Below are 21959 nucleotides of genomic sequence, written 5' to 3' on the forward strand. Positions count from 1 at the left end.
GATCATAAGAAGAAGGGGATTTTCAAGGGTAATTAAAACCACTAAAGTTCAACTTAATTAAATGCTTTGCAGAAGTAGCAATTACTTTTAAGATCAGATCACCCACAAACTAGTGACCAGCAGGACAAATACATTTCAATAAGGAGAGTTTCAGGCAGATCCTTTCCTTGGAAAAGAGCAGTTTCCTTAATGTCTTGTTTCTTGCTGTTTTTTCAGAGGCAGAGAACACTCATCCTCTTTCTAAAATCATGTGGGAAAGCTGGAGTTGTATAGATGCTTCTGTACTCTGTGAAACTGGTACAGAATATATGTTATACACATATGGTGCAGGATGATACATGGGTTGTGAAATCTATTTCTTTAGTATTTTACTTTTAGCATGTGGTAGTTTGATATTCCACTTACCAGTGCTGAGGAAAGTGCTACTAAATTGTATTGAAAGGTAACAAGTTAAAAACTTTAACACAAGAAGCAAAGTAGTATTAAACACATTGTCAACATTAAAGAGAAAGGATACTTTGGAATTTCTAATCCAAAAATCCTTGTGTAGATTCTCATAATGGCTTCAGCTGGAAGACTTTTCTGCTCAGAATTTGATGGTTTAGTGTCTGGAAGGAAATGTTATGGGAAGGAGAAAAGTAAATATATTCCATGAATCATCAGAAGCCTAAAACCAGAAAAAATGTATAATAGCATTGATGTGAAGTAATAAATCACTCAGACTGGTCCAGTGGAATTGAGTTTGTGCTAGGCAGTGTACAGAAAAAAGATATCTTCATAGTACTTCATAGAAGACACATGAGAAAAATTACTCCTAAGTGCTCTCATTTTCACCTAGACAATTTGCAACCCTTGCCCATTCTAATAGAAACCAAGGTTTACAGTATTTCATGCACTGTTGGGTTCTGCTCTTCTCCCAGTTTTGGTGCTGCAGTTTATGGGAACCAGGATCTAAGAGGTTTTTTACAGAGAAGTTTTTCATTAAGGAATTGTATTTATGTCTTCCAGGATGCAAGACAGAAGCTGTGGCCAGGCATTGCCTCTTTCTTTAGTGCTGAAAGAGGCTTACTGTGCAGAAAGAGGCATGGATAAGGGATATCTTGAAAATATGTCAGAAGCTTCATCCTACGATGACTTTTTCTATGATCCCCTATCAGACATACAGAATGGGGAATTTTCAAATGAACTTTCTGCCTTCCTTACCCAGGAGGAGATATGTAAGAGCCTTGACATAGCTCAGGAAGCCATTGCCAGTTCCATGAAGGAGGATCAGAATGCAGCACCAGACTTTACTCATTATTTCAACACCTCTCTTTCTAGCACTTCAGAACATCCTTCTTTCAGTGACACCAAACTGCACGAGCAAGATGCTTTACAGAGGCCTCAAGCAAGCAGTCTGACTTCATCTGCTGCAAGTCACCTTCCCCCAGGGAATCAGAAAGAGCAATCCACCACACCTCAAACAGCAGGTAGTTTTGTTACAGTTTCCCGCAGGCAAGCAAGCACTTCACCTTTGCTAACTGCTAGTCCCAGCTTCATTAGAAGCCTGAAACATTTGGAGAAAGATGGTCCAGGTGTGCCTAGGGCAAACCCAAAGTCCGAATTGGCATCCCAGGGAGAAGTTCCTTTCAGGAACAAGCTGTGTGACAAAGCTGCCACATTCATAGAGGAACTGTCATCTATATTTAGACAGGCAGCAAATACAAGAGGCCGAAGCCCTGATGGGGACTCGTCTTCTCCAGACAGTGGATATCTGTCTCCTAAAAAGAAACAGCCATCTGTAACTGCCTTGGTGAACCAGGAGTTTGACAAGACACATCAAGAGACTGAGCCTGACACAAAATTACCTGGAGATCATCTAAACGGAGAACACTTTGCTGAAAGGGAGACCATCACTCAGAGCAAAATGGTCCTTTGCCACCCCTTCATCAACATGGAAGAGAATAAATCTTCACCACCTCAATTCACTCAGAAGCTCCGGAGCCAGGAAGTTGCTGAAGGAAACAAAGTATTGCTGGAGTGCCGAGTTGCTGGCAACCCAGTCCCTGATGTCAGGTAAGTGCATGCCTTTTAACTGAGTCACCAGATATCATCATCTTCTGATTGTGGAAGGTACCTAAGGACAGGTATCACAGTGGACCTGCTTAGAGGCCGTCATAAGAACAGTGGATCATGCAGTGGTAGTAAGCACATGGAAGAACAGATTCTGCCCTTTTTAGTTCTCTAGAGTGTTTCATTGTTTTCTGCTTGGGAAATGACATTCTACTTGATTCAAGAGCCACATGGCAAAATTAGAAACAGAATTGGCTTTGACAACATTCTATGTGACTGTTACCTCATTAAGTTTATGTGAAAGAATTCATAATTTGCCCCTGAAGAGCATGTATCAGGCAGCTGATACAGGTTTTACCATCAATTAATTAGAATGTCTCCAAGCCCCATACCAATGGGATTTGGGGTCTATACTATGAGATAATCTAAAATTTTCTAAATCTAGCCAAATATCCTCTTGTATAAAGCAGTTCCAAAAGACATTAAGGTGGTCTCAATTTCAAAACTTCTTTTGATACGTTATAGTGAAATTTATGTGCATTTGCTTTTGTTAGATGACAAAATTAAAAGTAACTGCTGCATAAGTTTGTTTTAGGTGTTTTGTTTCATTCTTATTATGAATAACTTATAATGCTTTCCACTGTCTTTCTTTCCTTCTAAACCTAATAGAAATTAAGGTCAACCAGCAGTACACAGACAGTGTTTGCCACTTCACAGGTCTGAGCCTTAATGCTAGTATGATTGCTTAACACACACAGAGGTTTATATAGTTCCTCACAACCTATTTTGGTTTAAAGTCAGCAGGGCATACTTGATATTCTCAAAGGAAAGTTTTGTTCAAAAAGCCTTATTTGGACCCGATAGAATTTGTAGTTCCCCATTCAGAACTTCCTGTAAGGTTCTTTAGTTACATCTGAAGACTGCCTAATTCTTTTTAAGTTCTCAACATTTCCTTAAGGAAACGTAGCAATTATTTTCCTGTAACACTGGTTGTTCTTTAAATTGCTTCATATCTTTTTCTGTGAATTCAACATTAAAAAAGCACAGCTCTGAAAAGTCATGTTAGGGCTATATGTGCTTATATATGCTTTCATTTCAGGGTGAAAAGTTACTTTGTAGAAAATATCTCCAGAGGGTCTTGTCTGTGATTGCTGAAGACAACAGCATTGCCTTTATCCTTATCTGATTCTTTCTCTTCTGAAAATACAGCCCAGACAAGCTGAATATTGAGACACTGAAATTTTTACTGGGTCAAAAGGTCATTTATAGAGACATCAAGTGTGTTCAGTTGTTCTTGCATACAAGTCGGAAAAGTTGTACCTCAACACATTGAGTACATTGATTATGTACTGAAGCTCAGATTGTCCTACAAACTGAAGCCAACTGATCTTCTAAGCCAAGACAAGGTGTAGATCTAAGTATGCTAAACAAAGGAATTACGTGATGAGCCTGGCCAACAGGTTAGGAAGCTTACCCAAAAATATAATTGTAATGCCCATCAAGCAATATCATAACCATGTCACGTCATTAATAATTGTCTGTTTGGTTTGGGTTTCTTTAATATCTGCTCAGAAAAAAAGGACAAGAATCACAGTTATGGGTGCAAAAACCTTCCAGTTGTTCATTCTCTTTCAGACTTCATGAAGCGAGAAAGAGGAATTGTAAAAGAAGTCGCACAATTATGACAGCCAGGGAATGCTCCTTGTGTTTCTTAGATTCGTCCTTCCCTCTCAGTAACATATTTCAGTCTACCAGTGGTACTGATGTGGACACTAGGGCAACACAGGCTGTTAACTCTATTAATTCTTTTGTTGTTGTTGAGTTAGGTAATATTGTTTGAAAAGTGGATTCATCAGTTGGTGTGCAAGAGGTCAATAATCACACACTCAGGAGAGACATTGCTTATTTATTTTAGGGGTGTGCAAGCCTAGGCTCTCATGGTTTCCCACAAATCAAACACACCCATGGGACCTTTTGCACTACATTTATACACAAAACTTCCAGAGTTAGTAATTTTCCACGTCCATCCTCTCTATGATGATTAGTTAGTAATTTACATACAATTATAATACTACTGACACAATACTTCTACTACTACTATGCATAGTCAGGTGAAGGGTCTTCACACAGGTAAGGGTCTTCTTGACCTATAGGCATGAGTTTTAGTGTTATAATGAGGGTAGTTCAGTCAAGGATACTTGAGTTTGCTTGCCAAGTTGGCAGTGTACCCTCTTCAAGGTCTGATTGCTCTAGGATGTCCTTGCTTCTACTTGTTCTTCTGATTAGGGACGCCTTTGGCTTTAATATATACAGAGAACATCTTGACCTAAGGGTAATATTGCTACATTGTTCTAAAAGTTTAACCTTCAACAATATGACAGCTAACATGCTGTTACTAATACTTTTGACTTGTCAAATAGAGCAGTAGCAACAGACAGAGGGACCACCTTTAATGAAGAAAAACAATTACTAATAATTAATACTAAAGACCTTTTTGCCTAATTTTATCCATCTGTAGGTTAGATATTTAACCTGATCAAGTCATCCTAGACTCCCTCTGCAGTCACTAGAGAGGAGCACTTCTGCCAAGAGTCACCTGTTTGGTACACTGACAAGAACTTAGGGCAAATACTTCAGACTAAACACTTCATGTGAATCCCACCCACGCCTCCACCTCTATGCCAATGGATGGCACAGGGAGAAAGAGTTGCTCTGCCAACTCATATCCACAGGTAATGCAACTAGGAGAAAAAAAACCTGATCTCTCAGGTGAGAATTCATCATGATACATATTGCCTCAAAGGAACTTAGTTTTCCTAGTATTTGAATTTTGAAAACATCAGTGCTTCCATAACTTGAACAGCAAAATTTCTTCCAAAGTTTTTTTGCTAAGAAAGGAAAAGACACAAAGGTTTTTTTATAGGGTACTACTTTTCATGTAATTAATAAGACTGTTCAGGTACTGAGAGTCAGTCTATAGACAACACGGTTCTACTAGAATGAAACACTGTTTCTGTTATTACCACCATCAGTCTATTACGCTTTAACACATATTTGAGTCCTATTGAGTGACAAAATGCATTTTGTGAGGTGAAAATGATCTTAGAATAGGCAGCACATATGCATAAAGGAACTATAAAAACAAAATTACTAAATATCCACTGCATAGACCCTAGGGCCAACAGCATTTACTTGTGGAACACAGCAAAAAAGCCTTGCTGGTGCCATCAGACTCGCATATTCTGTATTTTATGCCATTGGTACAAGTACAGTGCTGTTGTTCAGAACCGATTAGAAGTTATTGATTTCTTTTATGAAATAAAAACTTAGACAGTTTGAGTGAGTTCGACTGTGGCAATGAGGGTGAAGCGTTTTAATAGCAAAAAAGCAAAAAAGCACTGTTGTAATGCTTCAGTATCTTGTTGATCTTATTTTATCTGGCAGGTTACTTTACTTCAGTGATATGACTACAGAACTGTACATAAGTATCAACTGAAGCAGGAAGTTGTGTACAAGCTATGGAAGTTTTTTGCTTAGGTCTTTTACACCATTGTTGTATTAATGTCAGAGGCTGCTAATATAAAGATGTTTACAAGAAGTCTAGAAAAAACAAGAAGTCTAGAAAAAAAAAGCTTTATTTTAATGCAAATTCTGCTTCTCTGAATCTTAACTCTTGCAGAATCATTAAATAAGGCAAATCTTAATCCCTGAGCAGAATGAGTCATGAGAAACACTGCTGACATAATATTAAATTATTTTAAAATTATTATTTTAAAGTATACTTTTAGGTAATCTCATCAGTATCAATTAATTTGTAACTTTTGCTTTATTTCCTTTTTTTGAAACCCATAATTGTGCTATGTTAACAGTCTGCAGATACAACTGTTGCTGAACTGCAGCAAATATGTTTCATGCCAACTTCTCAGTCTCTTTCAAAGCTCCCTGACACTTTCATGGCCTACCCTTGAACTTAATAATTATTAATAATTCTCCATCTGGCAACTGCACACAAATTTGTGAATATAATTAAAGAAAACATATTACTTGCTAACAAAAAAAATAATTTTCCAACGTTCCCACTAAAAATATATTTCCCCTTTTGTCTCCATTTCATTGTGGAACTTCAAGAGAGAAAAAATACGGCAGCTGTACCTCAAAACCTATTGATTTTGGAAGTCAGTACAATTCTGCACCGTGACCTTCCTGTAATGACGCTGCCTTGGCTGAGGAGGTCACTCGCAGACAGCACTGGCAGGGTTCTCGCAGGCTGGGTTGTTTCTGAGGGCCGAGCCGCGCAAGGGGGAAGTGCGGAGCCCTTGAGCTCTTGGGCGCTGATGCGCAGCCCACAGAACAAAAGCTCAGACTCATTCAGAGACTAGGCGAACCGTGTAAGGACACGGCAAATACGTGCGTGCTGTTTGGGTGAGACTCCTCTCTCTGCATCTTGGGGAAAAGAGGGGGTTCTTTCTTTAGAAGCTAAGAAAGCATGCAGAAAAATTTGCATTACTAGGAACTTCTAAACACTTACATATTATCACTTATGCACATCACTTCCCTTCTTTCTGGAGCTGAAAGGGAGTTCTACAGTATATCCTGAATATCCAGTAAATAGCTAGTATGCTTCAGTGGAAGAAGAAGAGCCTATTTAAAACCGCGGATGTATTGCAGAACAATTGAAGAATCCTTGCAGTTTGTGCCACTTTCAGGAACATTTCTGTAAATTTTATATGGTCAAGACAAAAAAAAAAAAAAAAAAGCAAAACATCAATGATACTAGTTGACCATTCTCTAGTGTTTTGGTAATAAAAAGAATCTAGTTTTCTAAATTGTACTTAGACAACTGTTTCATTAGACTGAATTTCTGATTTGTAGTAACTTTGAAAAAATCCTGGAAGCATGATAACATGAATTGAAAAGATTTAAATACTACTGTTTTCTGAAGAAACTGGCCAGAGGGAAAAACATGTAAAATATATTGTTTTGTGAAAACTGCTGAATAGGTAGAAGGTAGTAGAAATAGGTATTAATATTACTGCCAAAAGAAGGGCTATAGAACAAGCTGAATAGTTACCTGGTCTGTGAGGCATGAGAGCCAGCCACTCAGCACATGTAAAACTTGCTGAACAGGAGATACAAACAGGGGCATGAACCAGGATTACCACAGTCTGGACATTTGCACCTGCAATAAAATCTGCAGAAACCAGGCTTCAGCTGTTCTGATTTTTCCTTGAAAAGCCAATTTCAATAACATAGCCACTGCAAATAATATTTTTGGAATTCTATGTGGTAAGTATGATAAAAGTAGAGAGCAATTGGGATTATTTTTTTTTTGTCTCAGCTGGGAAGAAAATAACCAGAAGCCATAGTTCCTAAAGTCATGATGAAATAACAATAGTTTAATGGTGACAAGAAAAGCACTGACTAAATTGTTATTTTTCCCAGCACCCAAGAAGTTGTCTAGCCTAGTAATGAGCACAGCTGATATTTAGGCAGCAACAAACACTAGTAGCCATGAGTTCATCCAAGTGATCTACAGCAGAGCTATATTTATGACCTTTTATCATGTTACTGATTTTCTATGCATCATAGTTTATTCTGGATCCCAAAAATCTTTATAACTGACTTTCTTCCCTTCTCATAGCTTTTTTGGTGCTAAAGTTTCCAAAGTCCTCAGTTTATCTAAAGTCAAGCTAGAATCCTGCCTTAACCTGCTACCCTTCTTATAAGGCTAAGGATAACAAGGTTGCAGAATCTTATTATAAGCAAAGAAGCCGTCAAATGTAGTGAAAGGACAAGGTGTATAATTGAAGGTGTCTTAAATTTTAAGTTCTTTGGATATTCGTAGCTGTATCATACAGAAAGCAAAAACTGTAAGTATTATGGCTTGTGTGACAAAACTTGAGCAAAGTAGCTTTGTTCTATGAGAGTAAAATAAGTAAACTTTGATGGAAGAACTTATAACTAATAGCATTTATAACTGATAGAAGAACTTATAACCAATCTTAGGGTTGAATCCCAAAAGAAAACAATCAGTTAAATTTCAGGAATTACTACATTTCCTCAAAATTCAATGCCCAGCTTACTAGTTCTATTAGCAAAAAATCAGGTATCTAACAACAAAGATTTTGTCACTGGTCAGAATAATTTTAACATTGTCGAACAACTCAAATTCCAGCGTAAGACCTAGCAAAGTGTTAAGTATTTTGAGAAGTTCTAGGATCTTGTCTTCTAAAAAAGGACTAAAGCATATCAAATATAAGTTGAAACAGAAATTTTCATATTACTCCCAAAATCATTGTATCAGTCAGTAGCTCTCCTTCAAAGTGCATCAGAACTGCAGTACTTAAAATACCCAAGTTAGTATTGAGCTACCTAAAGAAAATCCCTGCTGGGAGTGATTTAGAACTCATTAGTAGTTGCCTCATTACCTGAATATTTAAATACTTCTGAGGTCTTCCCTGAGCTGTAAACTATGATTAAAGTATTTACAGATATTTGCCCATATTCTGTACCACAATGGGTATTGCAATCTTTTGTGCAAAGTATATTCTCTTCAACAGGAAATTGACAAAAAAAAAAAAGGACTTTCCACATACTACGTTGCAAGAACAAGGTTTCTGTTTTAAGGAATTTATTTACTCTCGTTATAATCCTTTTCTCCTCCTCAGAGTTGTTTACCTAAATTTCACTGTAAGTACCTAAAATCCCCACCTAGAAACATTACTTCATGTAATCCAGAGCTGTTCTTAGAAAATATAGAAGCAAATACAAAGTACAACACTTAAATTTCTAATAAACCCCAAACTACCTTCATTTCTACAACTTCACAAAACTTAACCAGTTTTACAGCCTTTAAAAGGTTTGAAGTCTAAAAACATGCAATAAACTGTCTCCACCATGATCTTCATATCAAGCACAGCTGCAAAGGACATAGCATGTCAGATTAAGTAATGCGTAACACAAATCTGAACAGCTGGGTGGAAACCCAGGTGTACAAGACAATAGTGACTGAGCTACCTAGACAGCAGTTGGTAGATTTTTTAATTGTTGGGAATGTAAAGGGTGTCACAGATATAGTTTCTGCTTCTTTACTAGGCTTGATTTCAGGTAGGAAGACTGTGGTTTAGAGGTAGCATTTAGTTTTGTTTCTTAAAGTCTCTCATTGTATACATTTTGTAGTTGTAATGGAACACTAGTGCCTTGGTGGTAGATACAGGTGTTCTACCTTTAATGCTACTTATTTTTTATCAAGTATGAGTAGCCATTATGTGTGTTAATAGAACATATTTGACATTCCTAGGTATCTTCAGTTCAAAACAAATTTGTTTCTTGTGTGTGTTCCTCACCCTTTTTGTATAAGCTCTTTGACAGTCATCTTCAGAAGTGTTACTTTTCCATTTTTAAAATCTTAACTATTGATTAATAGTTTAAACTCAGATTAGAGTTGAGAACCAGGGGGTTCAGGTCCTGCTTTTCAAATATTTTCATAAGCTTAAATACATACTTATGCTATTCAAGATGGAAACTTTAGTAAAACTATTTTATTATGAACTTGTTTAAAGTATTTGTTAACTGCATTCTTATTTGCTAGCCCTAGACTGAGGAAAGACCCAAGAACTAAACTTGCTTCTGAACAATCAGATGCTTAATGTGTCTTACCAATAGACTTTACTAGACTATAAGCATTTTGGTAGGTACAGTGATTGCAAAAATACTTTATAAAGGATTGAAAGGATTAATGTGTTCTTTGAGGCAGGAGAGGGCTTTTGTGACTTGAAAATCATTAACAGCCATATTTATTATTCTTATATATAAAATCAAATATTTTATTGAGGTTTAATGTGATTCTTACATTATTTTCTATAGTGTGCTTTAAAATGAAGATCACTAGGTTTTGAGAGGATAAAAATAGGAAAAAATTCCCTTGCAGGAACTGAAGTACTGCTTTGTTCTGGTGATAGTATTAACTAGACAAATGGTTTCTCTCTGAAGTTTTTGCAATTTTTATTACTGAGAACTACTATTTAAACTTGTCAAAATTCATTACTAATACTTTAACTACAGCAAATTGCCTCTCCTCTTTTTTCTTTTTTTTTTTTTTTTTTCTTTTAACACATGCATATCCTCACATGTTTTTTTAGATACTCTAGCAATTTTACAGCTTTATCAGGGACCTTCTTGCTTTTGGATCTCTTACAGCTTTTATTCAGGTATTGATAGTTTTAGGATGAAATGACATTTTTCATTTTAACTCAAATTCATATGCAAACTGTTTTGACAAACTTTAAGCACAGCAGTTCTATCATGTCTCATTTTTTCCTTTGTTCTGTTGGTTTACTGGATTTTGTGTTTATTATAGGTATTTGTGGTAGTTTTACTTTAATTACCAAATGCAGTATTTTACAGTTCTAAAATACTTCCTTAACTTACACAATAGTTTCTATTCCATTAATTCACAGTGTTGTTATAGTTTTTTGTTAATGTTTAGAACAGTGTGACAAGACATAGCAGTTCTTTTTTATTATGAAACCTTTTGTAAACAAGAAATGTTTCCAGAATATTTTGTATTTATTTCCTAAGGGAGATAGTTTATGGAGGTAGTTGTTAAAGTGCTCCCAAATATAAATATTTTTCTTATTTTTTCCCCATAGGCTGACTGGTTATGAAACTATTTTGCCCAATAAACGTACTTTTATATAGGAATCTACAATAGGCTTCTACTAATCACTTCAGAGTAGCATTTTACTAATTTGTGTCTTACTAGTCTTCTGCAAAGAGAGAGTACTTGTTAAGAATGGAGGAAGATTCTTGTACCTAAGGACTTCCTTGGGTCAAAAATGTTATCTTTGTATATCTGGATGGTTTTCTGTGTATGGAGCATTGAAGATCATCTGAAAGTATAGATGGCATGTGTAATGTTGCTGAGTGTGAATAGAAAAATGTTGTTAGCCATTTTAATCTGGTAGTATTTCAGAAATCTGTATTGTCATTTCGTATTTTGTACATTGTAGTGTATTGTCATTTTGTACATTGTAGTGTATTGTCACTTAGTATTTTATTTTCATTCAGATTGATATCATATCTGTTGATATGAAGATGATGTGTCAACATATTTTTCTGTCACTACTTTTTCTTACTCCTACTTATGTCAATAATCTTTTCTTTACTTTTGCCTTTTTTTTCCTTCATTTACAAGTCAAAAAATAGCTATTTACAGTCTTGACCTTGTTATTTTTTTAACCCTTCTTTCCTTCTCATTTATTTCCTTTTATACTCTTGGTTTACTGGACCATGCTATGCCATTTTTATTTCTTGAATTTTGTTTGTTTGATTTCACTAATTTGAGATAAGGCCTGTCCATCTCCAGGCACCCCTGGAGTTTCAGTTTCCTTTGGAGCAGATCTGGAATGTAATGTTGAAAGTCACCACAGTGACTTGTGAAACTGCTTCTTAGTTCTGTTTGTCTTAGAACAGTGCTTTATATTAGTGGGCTTTATTGGGGAAGCAAGGGTTTATACCCTAGCATGAATGGTTAAGGTATTGCAGTGGCTGCCTGTAGTAATTTGTGGCCTGCATGTTTTAGGTAGAAAATATGCATGTTTCAAATATTTTCTTTCCCATTCTCCATTTATTTTGTGGCAATGAAAGTTCACACTGTCAGGAATGGCTTTAAACTGCGACAGGGGAAGTTTAGATTGGACATAGTGGTCAGACAGTGAAATAGGCTTCCCAGGGAGATGGTGGAGTCACCATCCCTGGATTTGTTTAGGGGTCGTTTAGATGAGATTTTGGGGGATATGGTGTAGGGGAGAACTTTGTAGAGTAGGGATGATGGTTGGACTTGATGATCACAAGGGTCTTTTCCAACCTGAATGATTCTGTGATTTTCTGCATCTGGAGGAAAACATACAGTGGAGTTAAGGACTATTTAGATCATACTCATCTGCTTCAAAAAATAGTGTGGCATATCTGAGAAGTGCTAGTAGTTTATGAGTTTTCTTAACTTGTAAAATACCCTTTACCTTAGAAGCACAGGGATGTTGGACAGAGGATTCTTTATTATGTGTCATCATGCTACTTAAGAACAGCATTTAGGAGACTCTTGAGGTATATGATTACCAAATGTTCTGTTTGGATGGTTGGGGGTTTTTTGTCTTGCTTTATTGTCTAAAATCATGGAGTACAGTATTTAAAATTATCATCTAGAGGGCCAGGCTCTTTCCTAGGTGAAATGATCTTTACAAAGTCCAGATTGTGATAACAGGATAATTTATTAAAGTCTTATAAAATAAACTGATTGCTAATTTGACCATAATTTAGGCTGAGAATTTTTGACCATAATTTAGGCTGAGAATTTTGTAACATCCATTGATGTTACAAAATGAATATTCAAAGATCTAAAATCAAGAATGTGTGGCTGTGGTTGGAGGAAGGGGCGTGGCTGGGTGGCACATGGGCTGTTTGCTTGTTTGCTTTTTGTAAAAGCCTAAGGAAGGAGCTATAGATCCTGGACACTGGGGTGATTCTTACATTTCATATATTTCTTGTCTCTGTAGAACAGTTTTGACTACATGATATATGCATTTCCTCATCTTTGTTATACAGGCTCTGTGCATCACCAGGCTCTCTCTCTTCAGAGCCATAAGTTTAGGTTTTTTCATGAATGCTGAAACAACTTTTGTAGTTTTTGTTTTAGAAAATTGCATACTTTCTTTTTGGTTTCCCATCCTGAAAATAGGAAGAATAAAGCCTGTTAGGTGCCTGAAGATGGGAGTTACAAGAGGCAATTTTTAAAACAGTGGGATAGTTGTTGAAACCAGGACTGTTCCTTCAGTTTAAGAAGAGAATTCCAGCTCAGTAACTTTATTTTTCTCTGTCTGTTTATGAATACCAATGCATCTGTCTTGGTGTATTTCTGATTACATTATTGAAAGTTTAAAAGTATCTCAGTTCACTTCTTTATTCTTTTGTTTTGCTTTTTCTGTTTCTCAGTCAAAGAATGCAGATCTAAAGTGCCTTGCTAATGCACCATAAATAAATAATGTATTACCTAGTATTTATAAAAAGACTCAGAGATGAGATGAAAATGTTATCAAAGTATATTTTAAACTGATTCTATGCTTGACAACTAATATGAAAAGTTTAAAAGTAATAAAAATTACTCTTCTAAAATAAGAAAAATGGTGCTACTATCTGTATAATGAAAAAATACATATATAAAGAACGTTTGCCTTTTATTTACATAGGAACTGAATGAGACTTGGATGAACTCTCAACATAACATGGTACCACATGTCTTCAGAATGCTGTTTCACTACACTGGCTTTGTCCATGTTAAACGTTTTTACTTTAAAAACTAACATTAATTGAAGTAGTTTTAAAATACAGATTTCCAACAAAAGTGGTGCTGAAACAGGGCCAGAGGCAGTATTCCAAGAGGCTGCTTTTACTTCATGTTTCAGCATTTATTTGTATAAATCTTATATACTGTCTCTGGGCCTTCCCAGTATTGTGCAAAGCATTAACAGCCAAGAAGTTTGACAGTGAGGAAATACATTAGCAATCTGCTTGTCATGGACCGATCAAAAGCACCAATCTGTGAAAATTAAAACTGAATCTAGAGGCTAACTAGAACACAGGTGGGAATGAACATGTTTTAGGAGTGAACTGTTTTATTTGTACTGAAATGTGAAGAGAAACGAAATCTTGCGTGAGGTTTTTCATAGAAGAGTTTGGAGTCAGTAATTCTGGCCTCATTACTTATCAGTGTTCAACAGGTATGCAGTGCTAATTCCAAATCCTATTCAAAAAATTATGTTTAATATTCTTTGACATGTTTGCTTATTTGCCTAAAGGCCATACCACATCTTGGATTGTTTAAGTTTCTTAAGGGTAATTACAGCAGTTTAATAACATTACTTAAACAGGACATACCTTTTTAAGATACAATATTTTGCTTTATAAATATAAATTAAGTAAACACAATTATCACTTTGAAACTTGATCCTTTAAATTTTTTTTCCTAATAAAAAAACTTTGTGATGTCTGAAATATGCTCTTTAAAGGGGTTCTTGACAATGTGAAAGCTAACTTTAGAGATGTGGATGATGAAATTGAACAAATAGGACCTTTATGTAAACATTCATAGCTGATGACTGAAAATGTCAGACTTCATGCAATTAGTGTTGACGGGACTGAAGGAGGTAGAGAAGGCTGTGGACTAAAAGCTTATTAATAGACCAAACATAGAAGAAATATTGCTAAACAGCAGTGAAAATTAAGCTTATTTTTATTAGCTCTAGAACACATTTGGAAAGTGCGTTCTTTCTAACAAGTGTTACAGTTTGATAGGGCTCTGTTAAGTGGACTATTTGGATCATTTAGGTCCATGTTAAGTGGATATGGATCATTTAATAGGGCTTATGCTTTAAACCCACACAAAAGTAAAGGAACGACTAAAAGGAATTCCCTTCCCACCTACTCCCTGTCATATATGAAAATAAGAGAGTAAGTCCTTCCCATAATATCTGTATTTGCTTCCCTGAGCACAGAGATGTAAAGTGAGCAGAAAAGTTAAGGAATTAGCAGTGCTTTATTCACAAAATACTTTATGTTGTCACGAGTTCTTACATTCCATGTGCTTTAGGAAAGAAGTAGAGATTAAAGGATTATTTTTTCTTACACTTTTGGACATTGAATAATAATCTACAGTTACGTAGTGAGGAGATAGCATTTCTATTAAGACAGTAAAATTTACAGAATTTGAAAGTCTAGCTTTGCACAGAATAAACTATCACTGAGGTGTAGTCCCCTTAGACAGTTAAGTGGGTTTTAGATTTTGCTCTCTAGAAAAATTTTACATGAATTACTGTAAGAAATGGACTTAATTGCTACTTTGTGCCCCTGTCAGTTGCCTCGTCTGAGACGATTCAAAAAGAACTGATCGGTAGGAATAGTGAAAAATTGCAAACAACTGAAATAGTACAGGACTTAGTTAAGTATTAAAAACTTGGGTCAATATCCATATGACATGTTTCTGTAAATCACAAAATTAGCAGACTTCTTAAATCTACACCTAGCTAATCTAGGTAGAGAAGAGATGCTATTTTATGAAATAGTCAAGAGGAATAATTCAACTAGATAATTTCACCTGTATATAGAAAGATACCTTCAAGTTGCAGAAGGGGCAAATGCTGCATAGAAGTATCTTACCTGATGTACTGAAGTACTGCATGTCCAAGTGCTTATTATAGACTAGATACCAGGAACCTTATTTTCCTTAAGTAATATGCTACACCTAGTGTGATACTACTCAGTATAGATGAGTAGACAACTCAAGATTAGGCATAGTGCGAACTCAAATAGGTCAGACTTCCTGTGGGAAAGGGTAATAAGTTAAAATGCTTGGGGGTTGGAGGTAATTAGCAGGTAGAATCAGTCCTAAAACACTGAGGTTTTTTCAGCTACCTGCAGGTCAAAGCAAGTAGAGGACTAAAATTTTTGTGCAACAAGTCTGTTATGAAGACATGTTTCTTTTAGTCTAACGCTAACATGCTGCTTCAAATTGAAGTGATTCATTGTTCCGTCTAATTAATAATGTGTACTTGCAGTGTATGCACACATTAATGTTATAAAAATAATTAATACTTTGCACTTATGCAGTGCCTTTCATGTGAGCATTTCAGTGCTTTATAAACAGCTTATGTAATGTGTGAACAGCTTTTGTTTATCTCCTCTTATTTGATAAAGTTGTGCTTTTCAGGTGGCCAAAGGAAAAAGATTAAACAAATAAAATCCATCTCTGATTTACGGTGTGATGGAGGGGTACTGATAGCTAACTATGAATTCTTTCAATATCATAGAAAGTGGGGCCACTAAGATTACATATAGCCCAACAGTAAATCATTTATGGAAAGACCACTTAAACATTTGCCCTGTGAGTAGCTGAGGCATGTATTTAACTCAACTAACATTAACTGAGGGCCTCCTACTCCTATGAACTAGCCTTGACAATTGCAAGTTGATAACAAGCTTCACAGAAGACTAACATTTGGCCACAGTCTAGCATCCTTAGCATTTTTGTCCTGGTTCAGCTAGGATAGGGTTAAGTTTTCCCCAGCAGAGAGGGGGAAGGGATCTCTAGGCGGGTTATTCATAGTCAGGTCTGGGCACGGGAGCGTGGGAACCTTTTTCCTTTGTGGCTTTGGTGGTGGGGAGCATTGCGAGCAAGCTGTCTGTAACCATTGCAGTATTCCTCTGTATATCTTTTGTCTTGTTCACTGTTATTGCTGTTTATTGTTGTCATCATTGCTACTGCTGTTGTTCAGATTGTTTATCACACTGTTGTATTAAATTTATCCATATTTTAACTCGGGGTTTGTGCCTCACTTCCAGCCTGACCAGCTGAGGGTGGGGGAGAGGCAATGGCAACGTGGTCTCTGGTCCCAGCAGGGCTTAAACCACCACAATTTTGCACTTCCCCCTATCTTTTTTTTTCCCTATGCCATATTAGTAAAATGGATAAAGTATTAATACACTGACAATTAGGGGACAGTTATAGCATCAGACGCTGTCAGAACCTATTATCATAGAATCATCATAGAAGGGACCTTGAAGACCATCTAGTTCCACCCTCCCTGCCATGGGCAGGGACACCTTCCACTAGATCGGGTTGCTCAAAGCCCCGTCCAACCTGGCCTTGAACACTGCCAGGAAGGGGAAACTCCTCTGGGCAGCCTGTTCCAGTGTCTCACCACCCTCATAGTGAATATCATATCATTGGTATATGCTTTCCAGATAGCTGATTCTGAAGGGAAAAGTGGGTCTCTTTGGTCAAGTGTGTCCCTGTGTGCTATGACAACATTCCTTTTAAGAGGCAGGAGAAAAAACCCACCCTAAAATTGTTCCAAGCACACTTCTTCATGCAGGAAAACAAGCTGAATTCAAATAAACTTTTCCAAGGGTGCTGAGTGTAATACTCTTTTTCCTCCTGGGAATAAGATGGCAAAGTCAAACCCAGTTCGACAAAAATATACATTCTCTGTTGATTAGTTTAACAGGTACAGTTACTTAACCAAAACAGGGCCAGTTACAATGCAATGGCATTATCTCAAATATCTGCAAAACAAAGAAAGAAAATTCTTGTTCTCTTTTGTACATAGGCATGTATTCCTTTTGTCAAGTTAGAGAACATGGCAAAAATAAATTTTGTGTTGTCAGTCATGTAAATAAATGCTTTTAGTGTCTAAGACAAGCAATCATCATGTGATGTATAGAAGTAAGAGAAGGGGATGTGTGTTTTTTGGTTTTTAAGGTAGAATTGATTTCAAGAACTCATTGCTACAGTTAGATATTCTACATGCCTGTGTTGGACTGAACTGTGAAGGCCATGAGTGGCCACAGAGATATTCTTTGTAATAACATACTTAAGCCCAGAGATCAACTAGAAACATGGATCTCATAATGACAATTATCCATAGTTAAAGCTTGAATGTGAACTGACAGTTTTACCTTATTCCCTAAACAAAACCCAAGTTATTCAAAGATAATGCATAAGTGTCATGTTTATTTCAAGTTAAAGCATAGTTCTGGATGTAAAGTAGTGCAATACGCATAGTTTGAGTTATTTAAGTTAATTTTTATACATTTCAAAGTGTTTGAAGAGTAAATTTTTGTTATTGTCCAGTATAGGCTGATTAAAATGTGTGCTGGCTTAGAATTTTTATTCCAGTATCAGATGTCTCACTTAGGAGAATGTGAAGCTCATCAAAGCTTTTTCTGATTTACTCTCTTCTTCCTGCAAATGTCTTTCTCTGCTAGTTCTGAATGTAAATACTTGTTGAACCAATTAGTTCAGAAAAATAACAGGAATGAAATTATGTAGATAATTAAATTAATAAATGCAATGTAAGGTATGAAAATGGCTTTTCATTTTTCCTGTTCTTAATATATAAAATCAGCTTCTGTTAAATTCTTATTGGCAAAATTCATTCTTAGTTTCAGCTAGATCCGTTCACTCAGAATTTTCTACTTTTTAAACTGTAAAAACTTACATTAAGATAATTGACATATTTATCAAGCAGCCTGTTTACAAGCAGCGTAAACCAAAGTCTTTAAAATCTGCAGTGACCAGTTGATAATGTGCCTCAAGTAGATAAACAAAGTTACTGAGTGTATTAGTGTTTTTAAAAAAGGCAAAAAATTCCTCCAGGGAAGTTCTTATGCAGAATTGGAGATATTTATAAAAAGTGGGGAAATATAACTTTTTTTTAAGGGCCTGCCTTAATTCTGAGTGACTAATCCATAGAAATTTAATTCTCACAATTACTGCATGGAGTGTCCTCAGAAAGTGAATTCCATGATAATCAACGAATGAGATTTTGTTCCCAAATTCTTTGAGATCTCTCATGCACAAAGCTGGACCTATGTATACTATAACATAGTTGAAGATTGGTATAATATTCTAAACTGATTTTTAAAAAAATAAGGAAATCATCTCAATTTCTGTTTCTGCACTTCAACAGTTTTCTTAATTAAATATGGATATTTCTGTCTCTTAAACTATGATTGTACTTAATCAATGAAGCTTCACATCTGTGAAGGAAATTTGGAAAGGAAAAAAGTCAGAGAGGAAAATACTTATTCTCTCTGTATTAGATAGTTTTCCCAAGAATGTTTATGAATTGCTGCTGCTGGAAGGAATTCCTCTGCAGATGTTAATTTAGGGAGACCTTGAATCATAGTTAAGAAGCAGTGTAACATAATCCAAACTAGAATGCTGTACTTAATTTTTTTTGTTTTACTGTGTCTTTCCCACAGACTCCAGAAAGCATTTGTATGTTGCAGTCTTTCTTATCAATTACTATTGATATTGACTGGATCTAAAGACTTCAATATTTTGTCCCTTAGGAAAATAGAGATGGACAAATTGATTCTCAATTTATCATTTGAGATGTTGCTACAGTGAGTCTCTTGTGTAGTGAAGAATAAGGGAAAACACTTGTACAGCCTTAAAGAGGTAAAATTTACTGTATGTTTTCTGCCTTTTTTCCAAAAGAGCATTGCCACTGGTGAGGGCTTTCAAGTATAATTAGAGAGGGTTGGGAGAGAAGGAGAGTTGATTCTATCTATCTGAGCTTCCTCATGCTTGCCATATGGCCAGAAGCGATCTATAAAAGCCTGTTTTCCACAAAACCCATGACAGGTAATTTGGGGGACTTTACTTATAAAGAAAGTAGGTGGGAGTGGTGATTTGCAGTTACCTGGGGAGTTGTTGCAGATGCTGGGCGTTGCAATTCTAGAACATGCTACGGACTGCAAGTTCAGAGGCTGATGATTCAGAGTTTCCACCTAGAATCTTCTTTATTCTCAGAGGGTTTCTAAATCACTAACTAACCCCACCCCCCCACCCTCCCCTTTTTTAAAAAACACCCCAAACCTAAAACACAACCTAAATGAGATTAACTTATTCTATCGTTGGATAGAGGATACACCACTGTTGCTGTAATCCAGGTAAATGGCAAACTGAAAATTGGATGCATATGACCTTACGTAGTGTGATATTACAGCCAAAGTCACTCCAGAACTGGCATAAAACCCAAGGCAAATTCTTATATAAACTGATACAGAAACTGGCTTTCAATGAAGGCCTTCCCCAGTTTAATAGTTATAGCAGGCCCGCTGTATTATGCTCCTTTACATCTTTTGTCTTCAGAAGGACTGTTCTTCAGGTATATGACATGAGGATAGAAATTACATGCTTTGGATTGAGAAAGATGCAATATTAAAGTTTCCCTAGCTGGATGGTGTTAAATAAGTCACCTTTAACTGAATGTAGTCATCATGATTCAAAGCAGACTGTCTTACTCTGCCTCTTGCCTATTTGACTTCACCACAAGGTTGGACTGCACTTCAATGCTTTGCATTTTAAACACAGATTGAATTCATTAATTATTGCTTCAGTTAACCATATAGTCTGCTCTGCTGATTTTAGTGTAGTGCAGTTTGACTAACTAAAAGACATTACAGGGTTTTGTATGTAGGCTTTATTATAGATGTGGATATTTTGCTTGATACTATATTATTTATGGCTGCTACATTATGTAATGTCTAGACAGTTCAAACTGCAAGAAAAATGTGACATGTACCTCTGTGTCGATGTTGATCCCGAGGATGATCCTGATATGCTGCACTATCATTTCTTTATCGTATGACAACTGTTCACTTTTCTCTTGTTCTGGCATTCTCAGAGATTAGCTTTCTCACTTAAATACTACTTTCTAAATAGGGAACAGGACAAGAGTTAAATCTTGACACAAAAGTGGACATTTCTGTCTTAACAAACATCTCTAGACTGACTGTAGGTAATGCTCTCCATAACTTTTGTGCTTCTGGAAAGAGCATTGTAGTCTACTATATGCAAATTTAAACTTTAGACGCTTTGGAAAATGAACCAGTGCATGTTGTAATAACCTCTTAGTTTACAAAGAACTTGTATGGGTTTTTTCATGCTTAATTCAGAGAAGTTCTATGGGGTTTAGGGTGCAAATTAAAAATTTGACTTTAACAAATGGGGTTCTTCAGGAGCTTGGATATTTGCTACTTAAGTTCAGTTGTCTATCTGGTTTTGTTGTACAAATATGTGGTTAAGACAACTCTGTTCTGCACGTGATAGGGCAAAGAGAACAGCCAGGAGAATACTGTTTTGCAGTTCTTCGGTTCTTCCCCCCTTTACTTAATTCTGTAAAAAACTATAATTTGGTATTTCAGGTAATCTTTAGAAAAGTATCTATTTCTCACCTTTTTGTGGAAAAGAGAGTGTGAAAGTTGGGTTGAAGCAAGATATCTCTAGTCATTTATTTTTATATTGTTGAGCATTGTATAACAGTGGATTAGTATTTAAGTTATAGAATGATTATCGAAAATTACGGGGGCTCTCACACAAAGAAATGGGAAATAATCTACAAAAAGCACACTTGCTGAAAAGCTTCTCTGTATTCTTTGATTCCCTTCTTTGTCTTGAATATCTTAATAGAAGAACTGAGATTCATTTAATCTAAAAGGTTAATTTTTCTCCTAGAGCAAATTATTCAATCTAGACTACTGGCTCTCCATTTTCAAGTGAGAGGAGGATAATTTATACTAATCTATGTGAAAACAAAATTCAACTCAATTTTTCAGGAAAGGCCCGTGTTCAGATAATTTTTGTAGCAAGTGGTATGAATCTCCCATGAACTTCAGTGAAGTCTGTTTTCCAACTGAAACATGTTGTCTGGCAAATCTATTCTTGATTCTGTTTTGTAGAGCACCTTGCCAATTCCTGTTACTCTGCACCAGCAATGAAACCAGCAGTTGCAGTAATCTCAGTTGACATAAACTTTTTCCTTCTTTTTTAACAAAAGAAGCAGGTATTATTACAACCTGAAATCCAACTCAGTGTTGTAATAGGGTTTATACACCTAAAAGAAGTATGGGGCAAACAAAAGTAGTCTAGATACAGAAGTCTTCACTTAAATTCTATTTATGCCCAATTTAGTTGGTGATCTATTAAGATTGATTTTGCAACCGCAAGAGTTTTTGAGAGCTGGAAATAGTCTCGTTGCCCTTTGCTGCCTTAAGAAACGCAGGGCTGTTTCTAAGGTACGTAGATGAGAATAATGTATCTAACTTACTGTAATTCAAAGTGAAATGCCTGCTTTTAATATTTACTGAAATTTGCATAGTGGTAGTTGGCAACACTGTAGCTGAACTTCTGGCAGTTTATCTGTGTTTTCCCATGAAGAGTACTGCAATATCTGCCTTAGATAAGAAATGTCAGGGGTGAAATAAGCAACTTTTGGTTCCTTAGAAAGGCTCTCCTGACACACCTAATAAAGATTCTCGGAATGCAAATGTCTGACAGTGGGAGA

The 21959-nt window shown here is 36.1% G+C and overlaps 1 protein-coding gene across 3 annotated transcripts in view; it reads left to right on the plus strand.

Moving 5' to 3' along the window:
• The first annotated feature begins 1093 nt into the window (after nucleotides 1–1093).
• Nucleotides 1094–21959, plus strand: part of PALLD (palladin, cytoskeletal associated protein) — a 199605-nt gene continuing 178739 nt past the window's right edge. For 2 of the 3 annotated variants that reach the window (XM_074905732.1, XM_074905733.1), the window contains exon 1: nucleotides 1109–2055. In XM_074905732.1, coding sequence (XP_074761833.1) covers nucleotides 1109–2055 — 947 coding nt within the window. Of the gene's footprint in view, nucleotides 2056–21959 lie in introns of all 3 variants that reach the window. The other variant, XM_074905731.1, reaches the window with a different exon arrangement.

The sequence above is a fragment of the Athene noctua genome, chromosome 4 (genome assembly GCF_965140245.1).
Source record: "Athene noctua chromosome 4, bAthNoc1.hap1.1, whole genome shotgun sequence".
NCBI lineage: Eukaryota > Metazoa > Chordata > Aves > Strigiformes > Strigidae > Athene > Athene noctua.